Source organism: Phacochoerus africanus, chromosome 6 (assembly GCF_016906955.1).
Source record: "Phacochoerus africanus isolate WHEZ1 chromosome 6, ROS_Pafr_v1, whole genome shotgun sequence".
Classification (NCBI taxonomy): domain Eukaryota; kingdom Metazoa; phylum Chordata; class Mammalia; order Artiodactyla; family Suidae; genus Phacochoerus; species Phacochoerus africanus.
Window position 1 is genome coordinate 65,678,143 of NC_062549.1, and position 19,818 is coordinate 65,697,960.

The 19,818-nt window shown below is 47.1% G+C and overlaps 1 protein-coding gene across 1 annotated transcript in view; it reads left to right on the forward strand.

The window, feature by feature from the left end:
* The first annotated feature begins 8,760 nt into the window (after positions 1 to 8,760).
* The window catches only part of SLCO5A1 (solute carrier organic anion transporter family member 5A1), a 141,450-nt gene continuing 130,392 nt past the window's right edge, over positions 8,761 to 19,818 (forward strand). The window contains 2 exon segments of the mRNA XM_047782862.1: positions 8,761 to 8,871; positions 9,855 to 11,255. Of these exon segments, the coding sequence (XP_047638818.1) occupies positions 10,340 to 11,255 (916 nt within the window). The 5' untranslated portion in view covers positions 8,761 to 8,871; positions 9,855 to 10,339.

The window sequence follows — 19,818 nt, forward strand, 5'->3', positions numbered from 1 at the left end:
ACTGCCTCTTGACATCCAGAAACTGACAACTAAGGGCTGACATAGAAATATAACACCTCCATGACTTGCTTGCTGGCATAAGATAGCCGTAAAGGCTGTGGTGCATGCCTCTGCCACCTTCCAAAACTTGTAAGCCTGTATTCATTCTAATCCAGGACCTCATCTGCAAAGGAGTCAAGGAAATGTAGTTTTGGTGCTTGCTTTGCTTTTCAGACCCTGCCACTCAAGAAAGAATAGAAATGTTGGGGCTGCATGCTGTGTGCCCCTCAACCGTATCTAACTCAGTTTCATGTTATCTCATGCATTTATTTTCTTTTACTGGTTGTTAGGCTTAAAGAAAGCTCTGTTTAAAAGTTCAGGCCATAGTTCCCACCATAGCTCAGCAGAAACGAATCTGACAAATATCCATGAGGATGTGGGTTCGATCCCTGGCCTCTCTCAGTGGGTTAAAGATCTGGCATTGCTGTGAGCTGCGGTGTAGCTTGCAGATGTGGCTTGGGTCTGGTGTTGCTGCGGCTGTGGCAGAGGCCAGCAGCTCTAGCTTCGATTAGACCCCTAGCCTGGGAACTTCCATATACTGGGGGTGTGGCCCTAAAAAGCCAGGAAAAAAAAAAAAAAAAAAAGCTCAGGCTTTGGGAGTTCCTTCTGTGGTGCAGTGGGTTAAGGATCCAGCATTGCTGCAGCTGTGTAAGTTGCTGCTGTGGCTCAAATTTGATCTCTGATCTGGGAACTTCTATATGCCGCAGGTGTCGCCATATAGACGACCAAAAAAACCCCTCAGGCCTTGGCCCAGCTGCTGTACTATAGAGTGAAAGAGAAGCTGGGCCAGAATGTTAACAGCTTGTGATGCCTCACAAGAACCCTGTAGGGTCTAGGATTTCAAGCTCCTCCTAAACTACCAAGTTAGCCTGCTACTGCCTCACGGATCCTGCTGAGGAGAAACTGCAGAATCAGAGACAATGTATGTTGTCCCTCATGCAAAAGCAGTAGGCTGAGTGTCAGGCTGAAGTCTACTCCTGTTCCCCTCTAAGCCCCATGGGTGATGGAGTCCGTAGTTATGGAGCATTGGCCTTAGGGGGCTGCTCTGCCGCCAGCAGAACCAAGCCTGCTCTTTGTTTGGATGTAAAGGTTACATCACCCCTCAAGGCTGCTAGTTGCAAACACAACCTTGAGCATCGGCCTCGGTGCCTTGCATTTTCAGTACACCCACAGAGAATGCGCAGAGATGCTGAGGGCCCTGGCAGAGCGTCTCTCATTGTTTTCTTTTCCTAGGCCCAGGTGGCAGCGGAGATAATTATGAAAATCTTTCGAGGGAATGTAAATGTCTGGGGACAGATGTCTCTTCTTCACAGGGAATTTTCTCCTCATGACTAGCCTTGGAGTATCTGACATTTTTTCTTTTTTGTCTTTTCTAGGGCTGCACCTGCAGCATACGGAGGTTCCCAGGCTAGGGGTCCAATCGGAGCTGTAGCCACCGGCCTACACCACAGCCACAGCAATGCCGGATCCGAGCTGTGTCTGCGACCTACACCACAGCTCATGGCAACGCTGGATCCTTAACCTGCTGAGCGAGGCCAGGGATCAAACCTGCAACCTCATGGTTCCTAGTCAGATTTGTTAACCACTGCGCCACAACGGGAACTCCTGACATTTTTTTCATTAAGGGACTTGGTGGCAGTTTCTAGAAGGTCCTGGTTGATACAGTGTTTGTTGTCTTCTTGTCCTGGCTGCTTCGCCGAGTCACTGCCCTCTTGTTCGGCTGAGGGTGACCGAGTGTCCAAGTGTTCACAGAACTGTGGTTCCCTGGGTTGGGAACTTGCAATGCTAACATTATCACCGTTGGTCATCATATTCAAACCACAGGGCAGGAGTGATTGCCTGAATGCACTGTATCCCAGGGCCAGGTCTGTCCTTCTGCTCTTTCACCCACCTTGAAATTTACTTCTAAGTCAGGTGTAAATGCCACGTTCTGTTATGAGTTTACCTTATAACCTTATCATTAATAATATTGTATTGGATATTTGAAAATTGCTAAGAGAGGAGACCTTTTTTTTTTTTTTTCTTCTTTATATCACTGCACCTGTGGCATAGGAAGTTCCTGGGCTAGGGGTTGAATCGGAGCTGCAGCTGCTGGTCTATATCACAGCTACAGATGTGGGATTCGAGCTGCACCTGCTTGCGGCAAGGCCTGATCCTTAATCCACTGAGTAAGGCCAGGATGAAACCTTCAACCTCACAGACACTATGTCAGGTTCTCAACCCACTGAGCCACAATAGGAACAAACTCTGGGAGTGGACCTTAAACATTCTCATCACAAGAAAAAAATTTTCTTAACTATATGTAGACTTGTGGTGGTGATCATTTTGCAATATATACATAGAATATGAAATCAGTATATTGTACATATGAAATAAATACAATGTAATATGTCAATCATATCTCAATAAAAATAAATTAAATAAAAAGAAAAGAAATTGAGGAAATCAGTCATATCATAAACTACCTTTTCTGAATCAAGAATAGAGATGCAATTCATGTCACAGAGGCTAACAATCTAGATAAATCTTCAGGGTCTGTGAAGAAAGCTGTATTTCAATTTTATAAATAAGTATAAAAGATTACCTTAAAGATACAACTTATCCCCTCTTTGAGAACCAACACCACAGTTCCCATGTCAGTGGGTTAGGGATTGTTGCAGTAGTTGGGTCACTGCTGTGGTGCGGTTTTGATCCCTGGCCTGGGAACTTTCGCATGCTAGGGTGCTGCTAAAACAAAAACAAAAACCTAATTCAATTAGAGTGGTAGCAACTATGGATTGTATTCTTATTTATTTATTTTTGCTTTTTTTAGGGCTGCATCCACAGCATATGGAAGTTCCCAGGCTAGGGGGCGAATTGGAGCTGCAGCTGCCGGCCTACACCACAGCCACAGCAACTTAGGATCTGAGCTATGTCTGTGACGTACCTTATCATTAATAATACTGTATTGGATATTTGAAAATATCATGGCAACCCTGGATCCTTAACCCACTGATGAGGCCAGGGATCAAACCCACATCCTCATGGTTACTAGTCAGGTTCTTTGTGTGTGTGTGTGTATGTGTGTGTGTGTGTGTGCGCGCGCGCGTGTGTGTGTGTGTGTGTGTGTGTGTGTGTGTGTCTTTTATTTTTGCCATTTCTTGGGCCGCTCCCGCAGCATATGGAGGTTCCCAGGCTAGGGGTCTAATCGGAGCTGTAGCCACCGGCCTACACCAGAGCCACAGCAACTTGGGATCCAAGCTGCGTCTGCAACCTACACCACAGTTCATGGCAACGCCGGATCCTTAACCCACTGAGCAAGGCCAGGGATCGAACCCACAACCTCATGGTTCCTAGTCGGATTTGTTAACCACTGAGCCATGATGGGAACTCCACTAGTCAGTTCTTAACCCACTAAGCCACAATGTGGATTCCTATGTATTTTTTTAAATGATTTTCATTTTTTCTATTATAGCTGGTTTACAGTGTTCTATCAATTTCCTACAGTACAGCAAAGTGACCCAGTCACATATACATATATATATTCTTTTCCTCACATCATCCTCCATCATGCTCCATCGTAAGTGACTAGATATAGTTCCCAGTGCTATACGGCAGGATCTCATTGCTTGTCCATTCTAAAAGCAATAGTTTGCATCTATTAACCCCAGCTTCCCAGTCCATCTCACTCCCTTCCCCTCCCCCTTGGCAACCACAAGTCTGTTTTCCAAGTCCATGGAACTCCTATGTATTGTATTTTAAGCTCGGAAAATATTCTAGACCAAAACCCAGTTCTTGAGTCTGGGAGTCCTCTGAATTAAACCCTCTTAAGGAAAAAGGGAAAGGAATGGAGAAAGGGGTCTCCTTGGCTTTCCCTGCCCCTTTCTAGGAAGCAGCTAGATTTTAAGCCCACAGGCAATTCCAAAGGCTACCATCTTATTATATGGAGATTGGGAAAGAAGCAATTTGTGTGTAAATTAGACTGACTAGTGACATAGAAGAAGCATCAGCACATATGGAAACTTGAAGTGAGTTTTTATTTATTTATTTTTATTTTATTTTATTTTAGTCTTCTTAGGGCCACACCCTCGGCATATGGAGGTTCCCAGGCTAGGGGTCAAATAGGAATTGTAACTGCCGGCCTACACCACAGCCACAGCAATGTGGGATCTGAGCCGCATCTGCAACCCTACGCCAGATCCTTAACCCATGAGCGAGGCCAGGGATCGAACCTGCATCCTCATGGATGCTGGTCAGATTTGTTTCCGCTGAGCCACAATGTGAACTCCTGAAGACAGTTTTTAGTCACGTGCTTCCTCTCTCCATATACTTAATAAGGCAGGAGCGGGATCCTGGCAACTGACCTCTTTCATACCGTGTGAAAAAAGCCATGGCTGTAGCAGAACCCCATGAAGCAAGTTCATTTCTTTCTATGAATCTGAAGATTAGGACTGATGGAGGTGCCCCTGGCCTTTCCCAGAGTCACAGTTTACTATGCAAGGGAAAAGCACAAGAAATGTCTGTAGCTAAATGTTTTCTTCTTGTTTCCTATATGGGTAGCTAGCTGCACCTCTTGAAGTCTGTCTATAAATCATGATATTTCTATTAGTGGCCCCCCCCAAAAATCTACAGGTTCTTAGAATTGTTTCTAGTGTAACTATGGTAATTGACCATGAATAAACACAGTGTGTGGAAGGAACATGATTATTTGACTTTCAGCAGGGAAGCCCTCTGCAGGCATCTGGTGTGACAGATTGAATTTGCCGCAGAACAACTGATGTCTGAGGCTGAGTCTGACATGAGAGAATGGGCCACAGAGCTTAGAAGGATGTAATAGGAGGCAGATCGATTCTGTTTTGATCCAGAATAAGCTCAGAGGAATAATCAGGTACAGGAAATGCCACAGAGCAAAAATCTGGGCAAGGGTGGCAGCTGGAATCATATTTCTTGTTTGTGGAAGAGTGGCAGTGGGCTTGACAGAGATCTCAAGAAGAGGGGCTGGGGCAGGGGGTGAGGAATGAATGAATCTTTGCCCTGTTTGATCGGTCATTTTGGCAGCTGCCAGATCAGTGCTGTCTCAACATGGACTCTGTGGTATCAGAATCTTTGCCCTGTTTGATTGGTCATTTTGGCAGCTGCCAGATCAGTGCTGTCTCAACATGGACTCTGTGGTATCAGCTGACTTATTTTGTTCTGTAAGCATCACTTGTACATAGGGTGGTTGTTGGACTAAAGTGAGATAGTTAACAGATACAAAATGTGTTGAAAAGTCAAGCTGTGATATGATTACAAGGGAAATGGGATAGAGTCAGAGTTAAGAGCATGGACTTTTTTTTTCTTTCCCCAGCAAAAGAAAGATTGACTTTACATAGCACATTTTCTAGTATGTACATCTCACATCCAGGACTCTCTGAGAAGGGCACAAATGTTTATTGGCTCTTCTGCGCATTAAGGCATAGGCTGAATGTCTCAACTACGTCATTTCATCTATCCTCTTGGCAGTTTCTAGTGGGGAATCTTGTCCCTATTTTACAAATAAGGAAATTAAGATAAATAATAGTCAAATAAGGAGTTCCCTGGTGGCTCAGCAAGTTAAGGATCTGGTGTTGTCACTGCTGTGGTTTGGGAACTTCCACATGCCTGGGTGTGGCCAATGACAAAAAAGAATAGTCGAATAAATTGTTCATGGCCACGATAACTGAGCCAGGATGAAAATTCAAGTTGCTTCCATACTCTTCACTATCCTATGATGCTTTCCAGTATTAAATAGGCTCTCCTAAGAGAATAAATAATTTAATATTCTTGGAACTTCCAAATTGTCATGTAAAACACTATAAGAAACAGTGAGTGGAAGCTTATTTCTCTATCCAAAAATAAAACAAATTCTGGTTTGGAGTAAAATGATTTTTTAAAGCAGATTAAAAGCTTATTTTAGCCATCCCTGGGGAATCAAGTATTAGGGAGCACAGACTTTTTATTATCCAGAGACTAGCTCACTGCCTTTACCCAGTTACTAAATCTCTCTACACTCTCTACACTCATTGGGCTTGTAAAGTGGACACAGCGCTCTCACTGGATGGGGCCAGGGGCCCCTGAATGGCTGTGGCATGGCAGCAATGGCCAGCATAGTCACTGATCATTGCTGAACCACTCCCTTCCCTCACTGGCCCACTCGGAATCAAGAAAGTATTTCCATTCTTTTATTTGGTGTGGTGGGCACCTGCCATATCCCAGGGACCAGAGCAAGTTCTGGGACCCAAAGATGAACAGGACAGAATCTCTGTCAAAGTTCGACAGTGTTTTTCTACTTGCTGAAGCTAATGGACTCTTTTCAGTCATCATCCTATTTGGCTTCTCAGCAGCCTGCGATGTATCCGAACACTCCTCTATTTTTTTTTTTTTGGCTTTTTGTTTTGAACACTCTCTTGTTCAAGTTTCCTTTGGCTTTGGTGACACTTGTTCTTTTCTGATTCTTCACAGATCTCTCTGACCATTGCTTGTAATCTTCCTTCTTAGCTGTTTTCCTCTACAGTTCCCCTTTTATTTATTTTTTTTTTTTTGCCTTTTTAGGGCTGCACTTGCGGCATATGGAGGTTTCCAGGCTAGGGGTTGAATCAGAGCTGCAGCTGCCAGCCTACACCATAGCCACAGCCACTTGGGATCCAAGCCGCTTCTGTGACCTACACCACAGTTCACTGTAATGCCAAATCCTTAACCCACTGAGCAAGGCCAGTAATTGAACCTGCGTCTCATGGATACTATTCAGCTTCATTACCGCTGAGCCACAATGGGAACTCCCTTCCTCTCCAGCTCTTAGATGGTGATGTCCCCAGGGCTCTGTCCTTAGCCCACCTCTCCTCAGATCTCCTGCATGATCTTCCTTATTCACCTCATGCTGCTTTCGGGCTGATGTCTCCTAATCCATGTCCCTAATCCCAACTGCCTGTGTGGCATATGTCCAACTGTGTATGGGACATGTACAGTCAGATGCCCCAAAGGCATTTCAAAGTCAACACATCTGGAGGGAAAAATATCTCTCCCCTAAGCGCAAGTTCCTCTTCCTGTGTTTTTCTTTTCATTCACCCAGTTACCCAAGTGTCAAACTTGAGAGACATCCTACATTGGCCCATTTTCTCAGCCTCCAGATTACATCGGCTTCCAAGTCTGGCCACTTCTACTGGGTTAGTGTTTTCAAGCAGTTCCCTCTCCTCCATGCCCTGGCTACTGCCCAGTCATATTTTGCTCAGAGATCACCTCTCAACTTGTCTCCATACCCTCCCTGCAGCCTCCACTCATCTACCACTGCCAGGACCAGCTTTCTGGTGAGCAAATCAGCAGGTCATTGGCTCTTCAGGACCAACAGCACAGGACAGATGAAGCCCGTGCTGACCTTTCCTATTCTGCCACTCTTTCTTTCCAGTCCTTTGCCCCACCCCAGCAATCATCATCCTGTGAACCATCTGCTTATTTCCTTGCAGAACCGGGGCCAGGCCCCTGGCCCTTTGCACATGCCTTTTCCTTCTGCCTGGAAGTGAAGGTCTAATTGGTTAACAATGGACGTTAAGTTCTCCAGTATCACCCTGCATAGAATTTACCGCGTTGTTTTAGGCTACTTACAGGGGGTATTTCTTTCACCGGAAGGAGGTTTCACAGTCCAGAGATTCTTGTCCTGTTCCTCTTTGGTCTCCAGAAACTGCTATAGTCCCTGGGATATGGTGGGTGCCCACCTCGAGGAATAAGAACGGAAATGCTTGCTATATTTCGAGTGGGCTCTTTGCCTCGTCAGCTGACTTTTCTGGAGTCCTGAACCCTCAGGCTCCTCGCCCTCCCCTGCCTCTCAGGTGAAGGGCAGCCGAGTGGCTCTCTGCCTTCCGGCTGGGCAGGGCGGCTGCCCGCGCGCCTGCGCCCTCTGCTGCTCCGCTCCGGGCGCGTCTTGTGCGTCTGGGTCTGTTTGGAGAGGCTTGGGTGACAGGCGAGGGGTGGGGGGAAGAGTTCAGCTTGACTCACAGCCTCATTCACTGATTTCGCCCGCTGGACCGAGGCTGCCTCCCCAGGCGGTTCCTAACTACCCTCGCACCTCCGAGGTCCCCACTACCGCCTCTCCACTTTCAGCGACGGACCGACCGGCCGACTCTCGAGTGAGTAGCGGCGGCTCATGCGCCCGGCAGCGCTGCAAGCTGTCGCCGGAGGTCCTGTCTGTCTTCCTGCGGGCCGTGCTTGTGTGTACGCGCGCGCGCGCGCGCGCGCGCGTGTGTGTGTGTGCGCTCGCGCGCGCAAAGGGAGTCCCTGGGGTCCCACGCCATCTCCGAGAGCCCCCTGCCGGGGTCCGTGTGTTCTCCCGAGGCTGCGCTGCGGTGCGGGCGCCCGCCCGGCAGGGGCTCCAACGCCCCCGGCGCGGGCAGCGAGTTTGCCGGGATTCCCTGGCTCGGCGCACGGCCGCGGGTGGGGTTTCCCGGGAAGGCGCCTGGGCAAGGAGGCGGCGGGAAAGCCCCGGCTGTGAGCGGCTGGCAGGCGGGGAATCTGGGAGCGGGTCTGGCACAGAAGCGCCGAGGGAGACGCCGGAGCGGCGCCCCGGAATCCCAGCCTCTCCGCCTTTCTCCCTTACCCTTCCTCCTTTCTTTTCTAGCAGCATCACAAAAGCGCGCCGCAGAATGAAACCCAAGGCAGCGAAGTCCTGCTCTCCTCTCCCACCTGGTGCACATTCCCACCCCCTACCCGCGGCCGGAGGAATGGAGTGGGAGTCCCCGAGATTAGGGAAACAGGTTTACCCCGGGGACACACCTGTTTCCCGCCCGCGCTGAAATCAAGCTGGGTGCCGGATCGCACGAAGGGTTCCGACGCAGAAACGCCGGGGTGTGTGTGTGTGTGTGTGTGTGTGTGTGTGTGTATGCGTGTGTGTGCGCGCCCGCGCGCACCCGGAGCCCACGCTGTTGGGGTGCGCTCGATGTAAATAGCACACCTCCCCGCTGTCCGGCGTGTGCCAAACCAGCTCTGTGAGCTCCCGGGGCGCTGTGACAGCGCGTCGGCATCTCTTTGTTTGGTTGTGGCTTCCCTACCTCTCCGCAAAGCAAATTGATTTTCGGTTTCGCTTGACACCGCGCGCAGGGACTTCGTGTGGGCCGCAGCCTCGAATGCCCCTGGTATTTGTAATTGAATAGTTGTCTCTGCCGGCTGGGAGTAGGGGTGTTATTTTTAGTGTTGAGAATAAAGAGGCAAGCACGTTGACCTTTTGCCGCCGCCTTGGGCCTTGAATACTTGTCTCTGGTTGATGGAGAAGAGGAATTCACATCCAGTCGCGCACACGTGCCTGGGCACAAGTGTGTACACACATTTCTACGCACGTAGCTTTCTTTTCCTTTTCTTTTTAAAAGTCAGTACTGGGAATGCATTGTCTTTGGAAAAAAAAAAAACTTTCCTTTGTTCTTTTGGGCTTTTTCTATTTTGAGTAAGGGAGTAGGAGTACCAAAAGGTTGCAATTAGTTCACTCGAATAAAAGACACTGCCTCTGAGTCAGAACTGCCAGGTTGATAATTATTAACATATAAAAGCAGATGAGCTGTTTTAGGCAAAAGGGGCGGGGAGGGGGCTGGTCCACCGTAGACAATGAGGGAGGGTCTTTGCCGACCGCCTGCTGCTTATTGTTCGGGCACTAGAGGCTGCAGCCTGCAACCGCCTCCTCCTCCAGGGCTTCGCTTCACATTTGTCCCTCTGTCCCACTTGGGACCGTCCGAGTCCCCCAGCGCCCAGTGTTGTTCCCCCTCCTCCTGTCGGGGGTGCCGGGACGCCGGCCCCAGCCGCAGCTGCCTTTCTCTGACCGCCTTCTCTCTGCTTTGCAGGCTGGCAGCTTTGCGCCCGAGGGTTTCGCGAGCAGAGGCGGCGAGGACAGGACGTCTCTGGCCCAGTCAGCCAGGAAGCATGCGGTTCGGGCAGCAGCGCTAAGCGCCCCCACGCTGGGCACGGGGCGTACGAGCTCCGCGCGGCTAGCAGAGCGGCGGCGGTGGAGGGGATGCACCCGGGACGCGCCAGGCTCCTGCCGCGAGCTACCAACCCGAGGTGGACCCTAAGTAGGGCTCATCGCAGGACCGCGCAGACCCCTGCCCTCCGGGGCGCGCGGCTGCGGAGCCTCGGGGACGTGTCTGCGGTCAGGATGCCCTGGGCACCTCTCAGCTGGTGAGGATGTCCTGCTGCGCGGCTCTGCATCCACAGCCCCAGACCCTGGTGAACACGACTGCCTGGGCCCGGCATTGGCCCCTCGTGCCTGTGGATGAAAAACGCTGGAGTCCTTGAATGCATTAGCGATCGAATCTGAATTCTAAGAGCCATGGACGAAGGAATTGGGCTGCAGCCCCAGGCGGGAGAGCAGCTGGAAGCACCGGCCAGAGTAGGAGCTGTCCAAGAGCAGTGCGAACCAGAGACCTTTAGGTCCAAGAGTTTACCCGTCCTAAACAGCGCCTCCTGCCGGTCAGATCGGCGTCCCGCGCGCGAAGGCGCAGAACCCGCCTCCGGCTGTACGGATTCTTCCGACCATAGGGAGTTGAAGCAAGGACCCGGCCCACAGGCACCCAGCCCCTCCGCCCGGTCTACTTCGGCAGAGATGGTAGGGCTGGTGGAACATCACCACAGGGTGGAAGTCGGCAAGACCATGTCGGTGTCCTCCGCTTTGGCCATGCTCCAGGGCAGAAGGTGCCTCTATGTGGTCCTCACTGATTCCCGTTGCTTCCTGGTTTGCATGTGCTTTCTGACCTTCATCCAGGCTTTAATGGTTTCTGGGTACCTGAGCAGTGTCATCACCACCATCGAAAGGCGCTACAGTCTGAAGAGTTCCGAGTCGGGGCTGCTGGTCAGCTGCTTTGACATCGGGAGCCTGGTGGTGGTGGTGTTTGTCAGCTACTTTGGTGGCCGGGGGCGGCGGCCCCTGTGGCTGGCGGTGGGGGGCCTCCTCATTGCCGTGGGGGCTGCCCTCTTCGCTTTACCTCACTTCATCTCGCCTCCCTACCAGATCCGAGAGTTGAACGCCTCAGCCTCCAACGACGGCCTGTGTCAGAATGGCAACTTTTCGGCCACGGTGGAGCCTCCCACCTGCCTCAAGGACTCAGGAGGAAATAATCACTGGGTCTACGTGGCTTTATTCATTTGCGCACAGATTCTTATTGGAATGGGCTCCACGCCAATTTATACTCTGGGACCAACCTACTTAGACGACAATGTCAAGAAAGAAAACGCATCCTTGTACCTAGGTAAGACTTCCCTGTCCTTTCAGATAAGCTTGAACTCAAAAATCACAAGGAAGCACTTTCCTTGTTATCTATTACATATAATGTATGATGCTATATGTTATATTTATGTCTTTAAGCATTAAGTTTAAGTTTTTATTTTTATTTTTAGCTTTAGTGTGGATCGTTTTCAGTTCGAGAAAGAATCAAAGAGTCGATAGTTCTTTGAACTAATTTTCAGACTCCCACTTGTCTTTTCCCAAGTAACACAAACTTTTAACTGTGGGTTAGTGCTCCTTTTTCTTGCTGCCTCTCTTTGGAAAAGCCCTAATTTATGACGTTTATCTTCTGAAAGCTGTCCCTTCTAGAAAGGCTCAGGAAGGAACAGAAGTAACTGGGGTGGAGTGAGGTTATTTACTGCTTTTATCTGCTGCCGCTTCTCATTCCTGCCCTCAATGGCAGGGTTAATGGAGTGCCCAGACTACATAAAACACGCTTTATTGCCTCCATATCTGTATTTCTTACACACCATCTGCATCACTATTAAAAAAAAAAACTTGAGTGATATCAAATGACGAATCTATCTTTATGTGGAAGCAACGTCACAGGTTGTAAAGTTTATCCCAAACTATTTTTACTGTTGATTTGAAGACCTCTAGCAACATGAAGTTGGGAGAAGGATCATTACTACTTTCTGAAAAGCCATGGCTCTTGGACTGTGAAAGGGCAGTGAACATGATACTCAATTAAGAGGGCTTTGCTTTTTCCTCAGTACAACTGCTGTCCCCAGAATCGGGCGTAGAAGATGTCTGAACAAGTCTGAGCCATTTATAATCCTCAGTATCTGGCCCAAATGCATTAGGACAAGCATTTTATAATTTATTTTTATTATTAAATGCAAGAGGAAATTTTACCTAACTCAGGAACTTAAACATCCAAAGAAAGTTAATAACCATTCCATTTTATCCTCAAAAGCCAGGTTGTATTCAAATGTCCTCAGTTGTCCACTCAAGGTCTTTTATAACTATATGTTTTTTTCAAAGCAGGAGCCGATCAAAACTCATTCATACATTGCATTTGGCTGTTGGACGTCTTAGTATTTTATAATCTAGAACATTTTATAATCTAGAAGTGCTTCAACTTCTTCCTTTGTCTACCACATAGACTTTTTGTAGGAACAAGGGATTTATGGACTGTTCCACATTCAAGATTTATTGATTATTTCATTGTACGAGTCACTTACCTTGTTCCTCCATTCCCTATGTTTCTTGAAAACCAGAAGTTCAGTCTAAAGGTGTGATGAAATTCAGACAATATGTTTTTGTCCAGACTACTCCATAGGCAATGCTGTGTTTTCCATTACATGGCTTTGGCCATTTATTAGTGTTTGGTAAGTTTTAAATCACTTGGTTGGGTGGGTGACTGCCAGATCTTTCCATTGTGAATATACATTTCTCTCTTTGAAAATGTTATGCAATCTTTAGAGTGACACATAGACCCTGCAAATATCCCAATTATTTTCTGTATACTTACTGATCTTTGCCTCCGTTTACTTTGAAACCTTGGATCTCCCTTCCATCCCACTTCTGGATGCCATTGACACAAATCTGCTTCATGAAGAACACAGGCAGAGCCCTACACAAAGGGAGACCATCTATTAGTCAGAGCCCTGAGATTTTTTTTTTTTTCTGGTAGTGGTTGCCCGTCAAGAAGGAAAACAGCAAGTGCATATTCTGTGCTGGTCATTGTGTTACTAATGGGAAGACCAACAATGAGACATGGTCCCAGCATCTGAGGTACCTTCAATGAGTGAAGAAATATTGCCAGTTTAAGGAAAGGGTGTGAAGTGACACATAAAAGGGGAAGAAAGTTTTACACATGGGATTCGATTGCCCCCCTCTCCTCCCTCCTCCTCCTCTTCTTTTAGATATTGACTAATAATCGTGTTTTGGAAAACATTTTGATGACTGCCTTAGGACACATTCTTTGGGAAGCTCATGAAAATTCTGCTTCATATGAAGTGAATCTCAGTAACAGCGCCAGGGGTTTGAGTACCAGGAATCTTACATTTATTATTATTTTACTTTTTTTTTTTTTGACCACTCCTTGGCATGTGGAATTCCCAGGCCAGGAATCAGAGGCAAGCCAAAGTTGTGACCTTAAGCTGCAGGTGTGGCAATGCCAGATCCTTAACACATTGTGCCGGGCCAGAGGTTGAGCCTGCATCTCAGTTCTCCCAAGATGCCACTGATGCCATTGAGCCACAGTGGGAACTTCACATGTAGTATTTTATTTAATGTTCTCAATGGCCTTATGAGATGGGACTTGTCTTCCTCATTTTACGCATGAGAAAACTGAGGCTCAGAGAGTTTAAGTGACCTGTATGGCCCCAGAGCCTTTGAACTTCCCTCTACATACGTTGGGTGTTCTTTGGCAAGAGGATCTGAAAGCCAACTGAAACCAATGGATGGGCCACACTCAGTATAGTTCTGAATATGATGCAGAGGGATGCAGAACTAGCCCAGAACCATCAAAACATGATCAAAACCAGACCATTCTTTACACTCTTAAAGCAGCTTTTACAGGTCACCTCAGTACAAGATGAAATCAGAGACAAGTATATTCTTAGAACATGAGCAGTGTTTACTTATTATGATTTTTTCCAACGAATAACTGGCTATACGTTCTTTGTTATTTTCCACCAAACTCTTCTTCTGTATTACCTTGTCTACAGCTCACCCTTTTCTTAACTTTTTAGTCAGAGTTTCCACCAAAGGAGAAAGGAAAAAAGCAGGTAGCAGGTTAGTAGTTGCAGACAGGAACAAATATCTGAATTAGTGTAAAAACCATTGAAGTGGATCGTAAATGTATACCTTAATCTTTGGACTGTTGTGGCATTAACATTCTGGCAGCTGTCAGTGTAGAAGAGATGAGGTGGTAGATGAGCTCCAACAGCCTTCACACCCATTAAATGCCCTAATTCCTTCTGCCAGGAGAGAGGTTCAGTGTTCACCCCGAACACAGAGAAAGCTTTGTAGGTACGAAGAAGTGAGGTTAGCACCTGGATCATGATTTGTAATTGTATCTCAGGGAGAGGGAGAAAATGCGACCCTTAGGGGGCAAGAAATTCATGAACCAAATAGGGAAACAAGAAAGAATGGCTAGCAGGTGGGAAAAGGAAAAAAAAGATGGATTTCCAGACTAGAAAGCCATACCTCTGATTCTCAGAATGACTGGCAACGGGCTGGCCATTTTTCCAAGAGGTATGGGTGTAGCCATGTCACCTCCCTGGTATGTCCCCCCACCTCCACCCTTCACAGAAATGGCACAAGGCCTTAGAAAGAGCTTGAGAAGTTCCCATTGTGGCTCAGTGGTAATGAACCCGACTAGGATCCGTGAGGATTTGGGTTTGATCCCTGACTCTGCTCAGTGGGTTAAGGATCTGGCATTGCCGTGAGCTGTGGTGTAGGTCACAGACGTGGTCTGGATCTGGCATGGCTGTGGCTGACAGCTGCAGCTCCAATTCAACCCCTAGCCCTGGTACTTCCATATGCTGTGGGGTGGGGCCCTAAAAAAAAAAAAAAAAGAGAAGAAAAGAAAGAAAGAAAGAAAAGAAAGCTCCAGACTAGGAGGCAGTGGATCTATTTTAGTCTGGTTCTACCAATGACTGGTTGTGAGACTTCAGACAAATCCCTTAACTTCTCCCAGCCTCTCTTCCCGTGTGGAGAGTATTACATTTGTTTCCCTCACTGCGGCATGTTGAGGATTACATGTGTGCAGGCACTGTGCCAACTGTAAGAGGCAGCACTTGTTCTGCTAAAGCCGAATTCTAACTCATCCCAGAGAGTGGGCAGAGCGGGGAGCCGGAGCTGTTTTACTCTGAGTGTGAAAACCTTTAAACATAGCTTTTTATAATTGGAAAAAGGAAAGAAACATTATGTAGGCACATAAAACATTGTATGGGAAATCTCTCTGACATTGTGTGGGACAGTCTTTTTTTTAAAAAAGTATTTTGAATATTTGCCCATGCTTTTAATGAAAAAATCGTTCTAGAATGTTGCCTTTATTCCCTGTGTTATCCTGCTTGTAGCTGATTTTTTACATAATAGTTTGTACCCCTTCATCCCGGCTCCCCACTGGTGACCACTAATTTGTTCTCTATACCTGTGAGTCTCTTTCTTTTCTGTTTGTTTTATTCACTAGTTTGTCGTATTTTTTAGATTCCACATACAAGTGATAACATATAGTTTTTGTCTTTCTCTGACGTATTTCACTTAGCGTAAGACCCTCCAAGCCCATCCATGTTGTTGCAAATGGCAAAAATTCTTTCTTTGTTATGGCTGAGTCGTATTCCATTGTATATATGTACCACATCCTCTTTATCTGTTCATCTGTTAATGGACACTTACATTGTTTCCATATCTTGGCAATTGTAAATAATGCTGCTAGGAACGCTGTGGCACATGTATCTTCTGTCAGTGTTTCTGTTTCTTTTGAATATATACCCAGGAGTGGGATTGCTGGATCAGAGGGTAGTTCTATTTTTAGTTTTTTGAGCAACCTCCACACTGTTTTTCAGAGTGGAGGCACCCGTTTACATTCCTACCAACAGTGTGTGAAGGTTCCTTTTTCTCTGGACAGGGAGATCTTGATCAGGGTTTCAGCAGTGCTATAGTCCAATTAATTGCATTTTCTGAGACCCCAGGGTTTACTACAAGAACTTTCTGCCTGCTAACCTTTGACAACGCTCTTTCTGTAATGTATGAACATTTATATGATGTATATTTGTGCCTGGTGTAACATAACAAAAGCTCTTTGGGGAATTCCCATTGTGGCTCAGTGGAAACGAACCTGACTAGGGTCCATGAGGACGTGAGTTCAACCCCTGGCCTTGCTCAGTGGGTTAGGGATCAGGTGTGGCCATGAGCTGTGGTGTAGGTCGCAGATACAGCTCGGATCCTGCATCGTTGTGGCTGTGGTGTAGCTACAGCTCCGATTCAACTCTTAGCCTGGGAACTTCCATGTGCTTCGGGTGTGGCACCCCCCAAAAAAAGCTCTTTTGAAGTTTGAGGGCCTACAGTGTCCAGGCTTCTCCACTGTGGGTCCTCGTTGGTCTACATAGACTGTACAGGATATTGGTGAGCAATAACTGGTCCCAAACCATGAATAAAATAAAAATGTTGGAAGTAATTACCGTTCTTTTAAAATAAATTTCTAATAGCTGCTTTATTTTTAAAAATATCTTCAGTCTTTTAAAAGAAGGATGAACTTGAAATTAGTTGAGTTCTGTTTCAACAACATTTTCTAGTAGTATAAACATTATATATGTGAGCGTGTATATATGTGTGTACATGCATATATGACCCCTCACTTCTCTCTCTCCATCTATCTGGCATATATTGCTCTTCCTGAGTATGAAAAGCCTTAAATGTATCTTTTTTATATGTAATTAGAAAAAAGAAAAGAATTCACTTCTTCCAAACATTGTCTAAAAAATATGGATTGAGGAGTTCTCTGATGGCTTAGCAGGTTAAGGCTTCTACATTTTCACCACTGTGGCTCTCTGGTCACTACTGTGTGGCGTGGGTTCAATCCTTGGCCCAGGAATTTCCACATGCTGTGGGTGTGGCAAAAAAGAAAATAATAATAATAAAAAAACACAAGAGAGAACCTGAAATAAACGTTGCAACTCTCATTTAAAAAAAAAAAAAGGAAAGAAAGAAAATCTTGATGGGTTTTTAGCCATGTTTTATAGCGCAATCTCTATCTCTGTATATAAGATTTTACTGACATATGGCCAGGGATCGAATCCCAGCTGCAACTGCAGTAACACCAGATCCTTAGCCTACTGTGCGGGGTGGGGAATTGAACCCTGTCAATGCCACAGAGACAAGCCAGATCATTAACCCACTGTGCCACAGCGGGAACTCCCATATATGTATCTTTCAACTCAGGGTTCCTGAGAACCATATAACCAAGTGTATCTTGGTTTGACAAGTTAGGGGGTTATTTATCTTGAGCCACAAGCTGGCTTGGGCAGGTGGTCAAGGGCTGGTCCAGCCTTCCCTGGTGCCAGCTTCCTCTCTTTCCCTGCCCAGCTCTTAGCAAGGCTGCTCCACCTCAGGCATCACAGCCTCTTCCTCAGAGGAGGAGAGAGTGGAAGAGGCAGCGTCTGCTTACTCTTGGGGATGGAGTCCCCTGGCCTCTTCTGGCTAACAGAATTTTTGGGAAGGCACGTCTTAGATTTCAGTGTGAGTGCGAAAGCAAGGAGGTGAGGGTGGACTGAGCACTGAGTGGCCTCGAGTTATAGCTACCACACTGGTCACATGTTCCCTTTTGCCTCAGTATCCAGAAATTTCAGGACATTCCCCTCCACCCCCCCCCACCTTTTTGGCTTTTCAGGGCTGCACCTGTGGCATATGGAGGTTCCCAGGCTAGGGGGAGAATTGGAGCTTCAGCTGCACTACAGCCACAGCAACAAGGGATCCAAGCCACGTCTTTGACTTACATCACAGCTCACAACAACGTCCGATCCTTAACCCACTGAGCAAGGCCAGGGATGGAACCCGCACCCTCATGGATACTAGTTGAGTTGGTAACCTGCTGAGCCACTGTGAGAACTCTCCTGATCACTGTTAATAACCTATTGTAGGTGGCTTGTAGCATGAACTTTCCAGATTTTTTGGTTAGGATTTTGAAAGGGCTTAACAAATAGCACCCTGGCTGTTACGTAAGTTCTGAGCTAACTGAGAAATAAGTCAAAGAAGTAAAGACATGGGAGCCAAAATATCACTATTTATTTATTTATTTAATTTTATTTTCTAAAATTTTATTTTATGACCGCACCCGTGGGGTATGGAAGTTCCTGGGCCAGGGATTGAATTCAGTCTGCAGCTGTGACCTATGCAACTTGCGGCAGTTGCCAGATACATTCAAGCCGATATGCTGGACCAGGGTTTGAACCCATGCCTCTGCAGCCACCTGATCTGCTGCAGTCCAGTTCTTAATCCATTGTGCCACAGCGGGAACTCCGAAGTATCACTTTTTAAAACTGACGGAATCAATCTTGAAAATGCAGCTCCTATCTTTGTGCAATTGGATTTTTTAATAATCCCATCCATCTGATAAACAGGCTTACCCATCCAGCCACTGCCAATGCTGGACCTCAACAGGGTGGCAGCCCTGGCTCTCCCCATGTGGGTGGGGGCTGGGGTGTATATAGGTAAAACTTGTGCCAAGAAGGGGCAGGGCAGAATCTTTGCTCCCCATGTACATACTCACTCCCAGGAGGCAGAGAGGAGGAGATGCACTGAGCATCCCATTTGATTTTCAGATTCATCCGTCACATTAATCCCCTTCTGCTTTCCTGGGGAGAAGCAGTGATGAGGGCCTGGGAGAGCTGAGAAAGGAAAGATCATGCGAACACACATTATCTCCTAAGACGTCTAACTGGGTATTTATTCTGCTTTAATTTTGCTCATCTTGTTTACAACGTGTTCATCTTTGTAAGCCACGCACAATCCCCTTGGGAAGTAGGTTCTGTACAAATAATGAATAAATAGAAAAATAAACTCCACTGGAAACTAAGACGAGGGAGAGCGATGGTTGAGGGATTGGAGGCAACGATCCAGGACATGTGGGGGGATTCCTGGGATGGAGGCAGTGCAGAGTGAGAACAGCTGGGCATCAGTGGCCTGTGGCAGCTCCTTGCTGGGGTGTGGGTGAGTTTCATGTGTAATTAGGACAGTTCATCTCGGTCTTAATGGTGCACTGTCTCTACCCTTAGCAATTCCCGAATTTATTGGTTGCCTGGTGGTCACCTTTGGCCAGTCAGTCTAAGACGCTGACAGAAAACTTCAGATTCTAACTGAAAAGCAAAGGGATTTCTGGTCTCATCATGGAAAAGGCAGTTGGGTGCACAATGATTTATTCAACCCCCTCCCCCTGCAAAGAACAGAGAACAGTCTTTTCAGTCAGATTTATGATACATCTTTCCCATTGCTGTGGATTCGTTATCTATGTGGTTTGAAACGGTCCTTCCGAAGCTTGAAGGTGTGTGTGTGTGTGAATCACCAGGTTATCTTTTCAAAATGCAGATTCTGCTTTTGGAAGTCTGGGGTAGGGCCTGGGATCCTGCGTTTCTAATGTGCTCTCAGCTGAGGCCGGTGCTGCTGGGCCAAGGGCCGTGTTTTGAGCAACAAGGGTCTAAAAGACCACAGAGCTGGAGTTCCCGTCGTGGCGCAGTAGTTAACGAATCCAACTAGGAACCATGAAGTTTTGGGTTCGATCCCTGGCCTCGCTCAGTGGGTTAAGGATCCGGCATTGCCGTGAGCTGTGGTATAGGTTGCAGACGTGGCTCAGATCCCACGTTGCTGTGGCTGTGGTGTAGGCTGGTGGCTATAGCTCTGATTAGACACAGCCTCGGAAACTCCATATGCCACGGGAGCGGCCCTAGAAAAGGCAAAAAAAGACAAAATAAATAAATAAAAGACCACAGATCTTTGGCTCTTTTGACAGGTGGAGAGTCTCTCTCTGGGCTTGAGGTTGGAGCCACTGGTGGCAGAACCAGCTGCTGACGAAAGTTCTG